The sequence below is a fragment of the Vigna umbellata genome, chromosome 8, assembly GCF_029865625.1.
Source record: "Vigna umbellata cultivar VRB3 chromosome 8, Vumbellata_1.0, whole genome shotgun sequence".
Lineage (NCBI taxonomy): Eukaryota > Viridiplantae > Streptophyta > Magnoliopsida > Fabales > Fabaceae > Vigna > Vigna umbellata.
The window spans coordinates 46,279,910-46,290,605 of NC_142172.1; the positions used below are offsets into that span (position 1 = coordinate 46,279,910).

At 30.5% G+C, this 10,696-nt stretch overlaps 2 protein-coding genes across 2 annotated transcripts; both read left to right on the forward strand.

The window, feature by feature from the left end:
- The first annotated feature begins 2,139 nt into the window (after positions 1–2,139).
- On the forward strand, positions 2,140–4,614 carry LOC124822104 (LEAF RUST 10 DISEASE-RESISTANCE LOCUS RECEPTOR-LIKE PROTEIN KINASE-like 2.5). Its single transcript, XM_088095785.1, has 3 exons — positions 2,140–2,995; positions 3,133–3,168; positions 3,483–4,614. Exons 1-3 carry the CDS (start codon positions 2,260–2,262, stop codon positions 4,592–4,594), a joined length of 1,884 nt encoding a protein of 627 aa, XP_087951911.1. The 5' UTR covers positions 2,140–2,259; the 3' UTR covers positions 4,595–4,614.
- Positions 4,615–6,358: 1,744 nt separating this feature from the next.
- Positions 6,359–9,117, forward strand: LOC124822103 (LEAF RUST 10 DISEASE-RESISTANCE LOCUS RECEPTOR-LIKE PROTEIN KINASE-like 2.8). The gene is made up of 3 exons (XM_088096954.1): positions 6,359–7,179; positions 7,419–7,454; positions 7,913–9,117. The coding sequence occupies exons 1-3, from the start codon at positions 6,465–6,467 to the stop codon at positions 9,022–9,024; spliced, it is 1,863 nt and encodes a 620-aa protein (XP_087953080.1). The 5' UTR covers positions 6,359–6,464; the 3' UTR covers positions 9,025–9,117.
- The last annotated feature ends 1,579 nt before the right edge of the window (positions 9,118–10,696 follow it).

Consider the following 10,696-nt stretch of genomic DNA (forward strand, 5'->3'; position numbering starts at 1 on the left):
ATTTATAATATCATGAATAATAATAATTTCAAATATAAAAATTATTAGTTAATGTTATTTAAACTAATTATCCAAAATTTATTTCATTTTAACTTAATTTATATTAATTACATTTTATTTTAATTTTCTCTGAGTAAGAGTAAAATAATAATTATTTACTTTTATTAATTAAAATTTTTTAATCTATCAAACTCATTACATTATTTAATAAAATTTTCTTTTATTTCTCTTTATTTTTTATTATTTTTTCTTTAATCCAAATAACTTTTAAGTATTTTTCTTCTTAATCAAATTCACCTTTTCAAATCAATCTCTAAAAACAATATAAGTTAAGTCTATCATGTATCTTTCTATCATAAGTGTAACTGTTAATGTTTATTGGTATAAGATGATAGAGAAAAACGTGACACACACAAAAAATAATATTCTTCAATTCACTGGGTTACTTTTCATTAAACCTTGACAACCTTTAAATAGGTGTAAATAGGGTTTTGAACCAAGTACAAATAACAAAAATTAACAAATGAATATCAACTAACTTAAAATAAAATCTACTTAGTCTATTTTTATCTTATATCAATAAAATAAAATAATACTCTCTTAAATAAAAGGAAAATCAAAATTAACTATATCTATTTTATCTCTATCAAAATTAAACTAAATATTATTAAACCAAAAATTAATAAAATAAAATTTTAATAAATCCTTAAAATTTAAATTTATCCGCTAACCGCGGTTTTGGGCTTTGAGAATATATTAACAACTTAGGCTTAGATGGTTGTAGAAGATGAGAGCATAAACTATTCTGCAAATGATTTGAAAATTTAAACACATTCCCAACCGACCTTGTATGGTGATGGAAGGGAGTGATTTGTTATACAAAGATGTGTGATTTTTGTATATTAGATCAATCCGTAAAATAAAAATATGTTACAATTGCAAAGTTTAATTACTCAGAAATGTTTGCGTGTATTTTAAATGTTAAAATACGTGTTGGTTTTAAGTGAGATGCAGAAGCAGGACATAGGTCATTACAGATTTACCAGAGAGGGAGTAAGTTAAGTGGAAGATCAGTCCAGTTTATGAATTTCTACTAATTTTGTTTTACCACAAAGTATTTTTCTTTTTCTTTTTTATTTCTAAGGAGATTCTCAACACTATAGGATAGAAAGAAATCTGAGTTATTATTATTTTTTAAAGTAAAATTATTTAATTGATGGAGGCATAATAGCATTTTTGTAGTTATTTTACAGTATTTTTTTTTTCGGAACGACAAGTTAGTTGGATGGTTAATTTTCAGTCAACAAAATAGGTGATTTTTGTTATAATTAATAAGTGACAAGGAGAAATTGTCTAAGATATAATACTATTATGATTAATTTTATAGTGGAGTTTGGATCATATAGACTATAATGAATGATTTATTACAAAATAAGGTGAAAAAAAAATCCAAAGTATAAGTTATTTATTAATTATATATTTGTTGTTTTTTTTGGAAATCTTTCAACACTCAATTTCGTCTAGAATGAATAAAATTTTATTTCAAAAAATATATGCTAGAAAATAAATGTTTAATTAATTTTCTTCTTTTCTTTAATTTTAATTAATTAAAAAGGAATTTGGTAAAAACCTTGGAAATATCTTTTTAAAGAAAAAAACAAAAGAAAAAATAGAAAAGAAAAATTGTGACCTGTTTGGCCCAATCTCTGAAAATTATATATATAGTTATTTATTTACTCTTTGCAATCTCTATTTTTATGATTCTTATCCCTCGCCGACTAACTCAACTCTATATTATTATCTACACTTCTTCCATTTTAACTTTTACACTTTTGTGATCAAGTTCATCACCTTTTTTTGTGTCCAATTGTTTGTTTTCCAGTGCCAAGTTTAATATATATTTAATAGGTCATCTCATCAAACTAACTTTGACATGGAGAACTTTGATAGATATCTCGTTGTTGACTATATATATGAAAGAGTATTCACTGACCCACGTACCGAAAGAATTATTATCTTCGGTTTTTCTGGGTTCGATTGCCGTGTCCCACTATGGCTACCCTACTGTGATAATTTGTCCATACGTATTTCGCAGACTATGTCCTCCAAGGTCACTCTCCAAGTCAACTGACGTATTATCAACTCATACGGTCACGCCAACCATCACCAAGAACGCTTAAAACAGTTGAAGACACTCAACTCTTGTTCAATTATAACACTTTTAGCTCATTCATAAAGGTAGTGTGCGATTGAAGAAGCATGAGTCCGGTTCATGGATTCCTATTACTGCTTTTGTTTTCTAAGTTTATGCCACTTCTCTTGGCGGCCCGGGACCAAGGAAGGTGTCCACCTTCATTTCCTTGTGGATATCTTGGCAATCTCACTTTCCCTTTTACTTTAACTGAACGCCACGACTGTGGCTTCTTGTCCATACAAAATTGTAGTGATGATAATCCACATATGCCCAAATATATCCAATTACAACCAAATGAAGGTTGGGCTCAGGTTGTGTCCATACATGATCTTCTTGGCCCTATTAGCCGTTTCACAACTTTTCAATTTAGAGACAAACATCTTTATGACCTTTTGCAGAACCGAAGTTGTGAAGTTTTCAAAAACAGTTATACTCTTCCTCTTAAATCTCACTTTGCTGCTTTTAGATTGTCAGACAACACAAGTCTGTTCTTGTGCAACAAGACCCTCAATGTCACAAATAAAAATATGAGCAAGTATAATGCGTGCCGTGGCTACGGTATCTACTACAACCACTTCAATAAAACAGACGAGGATGCGTCTCGGAGTTCTTTGAAAGCGTGTAAAAAGGTCCTGCTTCCAATTAAAGACGTGCCTGACGCCAATGACCCATTTACTTTCGTAACTGGCGACGTCACTGTTGCAGTAACATTAACAGATCAATGTTCAGATTGCCACTATCGCAAAGGAGGGCAGTGTCAACTTGACAGCAGTGAGCAATTTTATTGTGCCAACAGTTACAGTAAGATTTTTCTGCAATTTTAAATAATCAAAAAATAACTAGGAGAGATTGGTTACCAAAATGCTTGACATGAATTAAAGGGTTTATATAAAATTATTGGTTTTGATTTTTTTTTTCTTCTTCTTTTCCTCATGCAGAGGAAACCAGAAAGAAGATGTGGAAAGTGGCAACAGGTAGAGCACTTTAAACACCCAATTCAGTTTTATCATTTTATTATACGATCGATCAGGATCCAAAATTAATTATTCTGTAAATCACTTTTTTTATAATCATACAAAGGCCACACCATTCAGGTTCCGTTCGAGTCTAAATACTAGCCAGATTTGTACGTCACGTTGGTTTTATTGCTAAAAGGCAAAATCTTGACAAGCTGATCAACATAAAGGATACCCTGTAAACATTTTTGGTCTCTTTTTATTCATACACACAAAACATTCCTTTCTTATATACACTAAATATTTTCCTTTTATATTAAAAAATTTTCCAGCTTGGACCGTGGCGGCTGCTGTACTCGTAGTGCTGATGGTCTTGGTTTGCTGCTTCAGGACAAAGATATTATATCCTTTGTGTTGGAAGGAAAATCCGACACATCGCGTTATTGAGAACATTTTGAAGGAACAGGGACCCCTTACCACAGCCAGGTTCAGTTATTTAGAGGTTAAGAAAATGACCAACTCTTTCAGAAATAAATTAGGACAAGGGGGATTTGGTAGCGTGTACAAAGGGAAATTACATGATGGACGTGTTGTTGCAGTAAAAATTTTATCTGTATCTAAAGGCAACGGAGAAGAATTCATCAATGAAGTTGTGAGTATTAGTAGGACTTCACATGTTAATATCATTAGACTTTTAGGATTTTGTTTTGACAATACTCACCGGGCTCTAATATACGAGTTTATGCCTAATGGATCTCTTGACAAGTTCATCTATGAAGACAAAAATGCATCAAAGGATGTTCAACATCTGGATTGGAAAATATTAAATGATATTGCAATTGGCATTGCTCGTGGATTAGAGTACTTATATAGAGGCTGCAACACTAGAATTTTACATTTTGACATAAAACCTCACAACATATTACTGGACGAGGATTTCTGTCCAAAAATTGCAGATTTTGGACTTGCAAAAGTGTGTCCTAGAAAAGAAAGTATGGTATCCATATTTGGTGCCAGAGGAACTGCAGGATATATTGCTCCAGAGGTTTTTTCCAGAAACTTTGGTGCTGTGTCACACAAATCAGATGTTTATAGTTATGGAATGATGATCTTAGAAATGGTTGGAAGAAGAAAGAATATTAAGACAAAAGTAGACCGGTCGAGTGAAATATACTTTCCTCATTGGATTTATAGTCGTCTTGAATCAAATTCAGATCTTGGTTTAGAAAATGTGAGAAATGAAAGTGAAGATGAAATGGTGAGAAAGATGACAATAGTGGGCTTGTGGTGCATACAAAGTCATCCTTCAACTCGACCAACCATAAGCAAAGTGATGGAAATGTTAGAAAGTAAAGTTGATTTATTGCAAATTCCACCTAAACCATTTTTGTCTTCTCCTTCACCATCTCCGCACAATTTGTCATATGAAAGTTTTAGTTTATAAAGATCGTAGTGTTACAATTATTTTTTACTTTTAGTTTGATGTCATAAGTTGGAGAGTTTTTTTTTTTTGTTTTTTTTTAAAAATGTCTTTTCTCTATTATTCTTAATAAAAATATTTTATCAAAATATATACAGTAGATTTTTGTCTTATAAGCCTTGTCAGTATAAGTTTAGTTTTAGGAACATATTTAATACAATGTCTTATTTTGAGATCTTATACTATTTTGAAGTGAGTTTCATTGTTCTACAGAGGATGTAAGATCTTATTTAATTTTTACTCTAATGTTACATATCTTGCTTTGAAATTTTAAGAAATTTTTGATGGTCTCAATTTAAATCTTTTTAGTTTTTGAGAGTTTTTAAGTAGAAGATCTTATATTTAAGTTTCAAGTGAATTTGGTAGTAAAGGTATTCTCAGTATAAAGTATTTTAGAAGGAAATAAAGACAACTTATGTATTTGAAGTCATGTAAGATTGTAAATTAGTTGACCTGTATGTTTGCAAACTTCTGAAATGAAAAAAAAAAAGACCTTTGATTTTTATTACAATTTTTTTAATATTATTAATTTTTTTAAAAATTGTATTAACTCAATACCTAAATTGATATCTTCATTTTAAGGGATAAAGTAAAAACATACAAGGTTGGTCCAACAATTAAACAAACAAAATTAAATAATTTACTTCATTACAAGTTTTTAAAGTTTAATTTGAGAAGCAAACAAAGGAAGGATAGAAAGTGAAAATTGTGATTTGAATTAAGTAAAAAGAATGAAAAATGAATATAAATGAACAAATGTTTCAAAAATATTTTATTGATATTATTAAATAATAATAAATTATAACATTACAAAAAAAAATAACAATCTATTTTAAGAACAAATAATAAAAAATCACTATATTATTAATAACTAATTAAATACGAATTTATAAATTTAAAATTATTGATATTTATAATAGTATTTATTATAAATAAAAATTTATAGTCAATTTATGAATTATATCTATATTGATTACTAATTATAATTATTTTTAAAAAATTAATATTTAAATTTGAGGCTAATTAATAAATATTTTGAAAACTAAATATGAAATAAAAAAATTTGAAGACTACATAATTTATCAAAAAACTATATGAATTTGTATTTAGCCTACTATGTGACTAGATAAGTGTCTTTCCCAAGTAAGGGTCGTTTGTATCTACCAATATTTTTACATGTTTTCCAAGTCAACCCTCGAATCAAAGAAGTTCATTTAGATGAGTTGATACATGACATTATCTACTCTGAAGCCCATGTAACTGCCTAAGATTAAGGAACACTCACCTTAGCGCATTATCCTAAATTATTGGGATTTTGGTTTGGCTCTACTTGATCTGCTCTGCTTCCACTTGTTTTGTTTTCTCGCTTTGTAACCATTCTCTGTGCTGGGTATGCAAATGGGCTCCAACCTTGTCCAGACTCCTTTACCTGTGGCCATTTTTGGTCTTTTCATTACCCTTTTACCAAGGCAGAACAACCAGACTGTGGTTTTGCAGGACGGGGTCAGGGACAAAATCAATGGGAGAAATTGACTGGAAAGCTCAGCCAGGTTTCATTGTTGTAATTATGAAGACAATGACCTGTTTGTATCTACACTTAACTTTTTTTTCCAAGTCTTCCATGCTCTCATCTTCCAAGTCAACTTGCCAATCAAAGACGTTCTTTAGATTAGTTCATTCATGACATGTATATATTGTGAATGGGGTGAGACTATGCAAGATTAAGAAAACTAAGCATAACATCATTCATAGAGAATCCGCTCACTGTTAAGAGATTTCATCACTTGTTCCTTAAAATATTGTTTTACCAGCTACTAGCAATTGGGAATTTGGTATGGCTATCGTATATTTGTTCAACTTCCTCTTGTTTTATCACCTTCTACTCATCCTCTGTGCCGGTTATGGATATGGGCACCAAGGTTGTCCACACTCCTTTACTTGTGGCGATCTTGGGTCTTTCCATTACCCTTTTACCAAGGCAGAACAACCAGACTGTGGCTTGATACCCATACATGGTTGTGATAATCCTCTATCAATCCAAAAATTGATCCAGCTGGAGCAAAATGGAAACTACTTTGTGCTTACAGGCAACATTCAGCAGGATGGGATTTTAATTTCGGATGAAGATTTGCACCGGCGTTTACAAAACAACATCTGTGACACTTTGAATAATAGCTACAGTCTTCAATCCCATTCTCCTTTATACTCTTATTATGTAAAATATAATGTGACACTGTTCCGATGCAAACATGACCTCAATATGAAACCCCCACCACATTATTTTAATCATTCCTGCACTGAGTATGGTTATGATATCTATTATGACAGCCTTTCCTTACCAAGGAATGATGAAGCTCATAAACTTTTCTCATCCTGCTCAGTTCTTCACTTAGCAAAAAAGGACAAGGCCGATACCACAGACATTCTATCGTTTTTATCTGCTCAGATGACTGTTCAAATAGTATTATCTAAGGATTGTGATGAGTGCTATAATCTCAGAGAAGGTCAATGTCTTCTTGACCGCGATCATCAGTTCTACTGTCACAAAGGTACGGTTACATTTAAAAACGCTCGAGATCCATTCACGTTCATAATTGCTGAAAGCCTGATGTCTTCTTCACTCATGTAAAATTATCTCGTGAATCTGCCCATACAACAACAACTATGAAAAGCGCTTATTAAATCATCAAAAAATAAATACAAAAGGCTGCATTAGCAAATGTTTGGAATTAATTGGTTTAAATAAATTATTTGCTTTGATTTGTTCTATCTCTCTTCTCCTGTGCAGAGAAATTCCGAAAGAAGATTCCGGTAATGGCAACAGGTAGAACACTAAATACTCGATTATCATTTTGTTTGGATCGACCATAGTCTACAAATTAATAATTCTGTAAAACTGGCTGTTCTTTTTATCATACACGAGCCAACATGCAGGCACAAGTATAACTTCTAGGTGTTAGTGCGGGAAGACTTATCAGAGAATTATGCAGAGATGTTTAGGGAAAGGTAGAGAGAGCACATAAAATGAGAGAACTGAGATATATTTTCATTCAAAGAGTATTGCCTTATATAAGGCACAGTACATAGGTAACGTAGAACTAAAGGCTAACAAACTAACTGTATTATGACAGTTATATATAAGTTTGGATTATCACAACACTAGGCATATTTGTTACATTTGTTTTCTAACAAAAAGCCAAAAGTTAGTCCAGTTCATCAAAAGAAATGATAGATCATTAATTTTGCTTGACATTTTCCTTTCATATTGAATAAAATTTGCAGCTTCTGCCTTGGTAGTAGCTGGAGTCGTAGCTTTACTGATGGTCCTGGCTTGCTGCTTCAGGACAAATATCATCTCTGCTATTACTCTTTTGTTTCCAAGGGATCCAACCCATCGGATTATTGAGGGGTTTCTGAAGGAGCACGGACCCCTTCCTACGGCGAGGTATAGTTATTCGGAGGTTAAGAAAATGACAAACTCTTTCAGAAACAAATTAGGCCAAGGGGGATTCGGTAGTGTATATAAAGGGAAATTACACGACAGACATGTTGCGGTGAAGATTTTAAATAGATCAGAAGGCAATGGAGAAGAATTCATCAATGAAGTGGCAAGTATCAGCAGGACTTCACATGTTAACGTTGTCAGGCTTTTGGGGTTTTGTTTGGATAAGTCTAAACGGGCTCTAATATACGAGTTTATGTCTAATGGATCTCTAGATAAGTTTATATATGATGACAAAAGTTCAATGCGGGCTTCTTGCCAATTGGATTACGAAATACTATATGATATTGCAATTGGCATTGCACGTGGATTAGAGTACTTACACAGAGGTTGCAACACTAGAATTTTGCATTTTGACATAAAACCTCACAACATATTACTAGATGATGATTTCTGCCCAAAAATATCAGATTTTGGACTTGCAAAACTATGTCCAAGAAAAGAAAGTGCTGTGTCAATATTTGGTGCAAGAGGAACTGCAGGGTATATTGCTCCAGAAGTATTTTCCAGAAACTTTGGTGCAGTGTCGCATAAATCAGACGTCTACAGTTATGGAATGATGGTCATAGAAATGGCTGGAATGAAACATAATTTTAAGGCTAAAGTAAACTGTTCGAGTGAAATATATTTTCCTCAGTGGATTTACAATTTTCTTGAATCAGATCAAGAGCTTCGTTTAGAAAATATGATAAATGAAAATGATGACAAAATATTGAGAAAATTGTCAATAGTAGGTTTATGGTGCATCCAAACCTATCCTTCAACTCGTCCAGCCATAAGTAGAGTAGTGGAAATGTTAGAAAGTAAAGTTGAGTTACTGCAAATCCCACCCAGACCATTTTTATCAGATCCTTCAACTTCTCCAGTCAACTTGTCAGGTGACACATTATAATTTGTGAGAATTTTAATATGTAACATATATTACATTACATTACACTAATTCCTGTATGATTTGCTTTTAGTTTCGCTAATAAATTTATGAGTACCTGTGTGTTGTGTGTTTGGCTTAATTATAAGAATTTTATAGTTTTCTTACAAAAGTTGATAGTTTTTTTTTTTGTACAAAATCCAACTATAAATATTTTTATTTAGTTTTACTTCTTAAATTGACGACTACTTTTTGTGTTGTTGTTTTTGCTTATTATAACAATTTTGGCAGTTTTGTAGACTTCATTTTTGTTTTTCCAAAGCAACATTTTTTCCTTCCTCCGCACAATTTTATTTTACAAGGATAAACACTTTTAGATAAAATTATTAGAAGTGTAAAAGTAGATTCAAATTTATGAGTTAACTCATCTCACCATGATTTCAAGTGAGGTCGGGTTAATAACTGTTTTTTTTAATGTGAAGTAAGATAAATACAACTCAAATAATCTACATAAACTTTTTTGAACAACAATAGATTAATAAATAGTCAACCATTAATTAGTCTTGATTTTAACATAATAAATAAATAGATTGGATCAACTCATTTTAAATATTGAAATAAATGTATAAAATAAGTTATAAATAAAATATTCTTAAATAAAACCAATTGTCTGTAATTGAATTGTTTAGCTTTTACCCTCCATCTTAAAACTATTTTCCATCTATTATGAGATTAAATATAATATTATAGTTATTTTTTAAAAAGAAAAATTTCAGTATTTACTACAAAATTTCATATATGTTTTTTTTTTCGAAATTTTTACTTTTTAGTCTTTCTATTAAAGGATAAAGTGACTTTATCAATTAAATAATTTCTGATATTTGTTGCAATTAAGTATTCTAATTTTTAAAAATTATTCAATTAGATGATTTTCGAAACGTTAATATTATATATATATTCTTACATGTCACGTGTATAATAATAGGTAGAATCAACTTAATTTAAAATAAATCTTATCTTTTAAATATTTAAGTTTTATCGCTCATCAATTAAAAACATAAGTCTTGTCACTAGAAGACTTGAATTGTGTGATAATAGGTAGAATTTAGATAAGTCCTGTCTATCAAACCTAGAAAAATATGTTATAATTTGTGAAAATCTTATATATTAAGAATAAGATTTATTTTAATAAAAAATATAATACAAATGTTAATCAATAAATAAAATTTTTTATTTCGTATAAATATTGAAAGATTTTATAACAATTTAAAATAAATAAATACGTCATATAAAACAAATTTGTCAAATAATATAACAAATCCTAATACAATTAAGTAAAACAAAATAATCATCAATCTAAAAAATAAATTATAAACCCAAAGTAGAGAATTAGGGATATAGATTGCACGTCATAAGTTCCTCAAACCACTTAAAAGTGAACTTAAATTGCACGTCCAAAATTCAATATACTTTGTGATTTTTTTTTCGTCGTAATAATACTTTTTAAAAATAATTTGACACCACTGAAATTAATTTCTGACACATCATTATTAAACTTTAACACAATGTTTTCAAAACATGTGCGCACCCGACTTCACTTCATGCTGATGATCATGGCTACAAAGAGAGGCATTTAAAAGGCTGTATCTCATTTTCAATTCCCTTTCATCTACTTGTCCATGTTCTATTCAACAGC

Bases quoted from the DNA above. Each gene is read 5' to 3' on its own strand.
- LOC124822104 (XM_088095785.1), top strand. From the start codon at position 2,260: ATGAGTCCGGTTCATGGATTCCTATTACTGCTTTTGTTTTCTAAGTTT. The intron at 2,996-3,132 runs GTAAGATTTTTC...TTCCTCATGCAG, and splicing joins TTATTGTGCCAACAGTTACA to AGGAAACCAGAAAGAAGATG. The intron at 3,169-3,482 runs GTAGAGCACTTT...AAAATTTTCCAG, and splicing joins GATGTGGAAAGTGGCAACAG to CTTGGACCGTGGCGGCTGCT.
- LOC124822103 (XM_088096954.1), top strand. From the start codon at position 6,465: ATGGCTATCGTATATTTGTTCAACTTCCTCTTGTTTTATCACCTTCTA. The intron at 7,180-7,418 runs GTACGGTTACAT...TCTCCTGTGCAG, and splicing joins TCAGTTCTACTGTCACAAAG to AGAAATTCCGAAAGAAGATT. The intron at 7,455-7,912 runs GTAGAACACTAA...TAAAATTTGCAG, and splicing joins GATTCCGGTAATGGCAACAG to CTTCTGCCTTGGTAGTAGCT.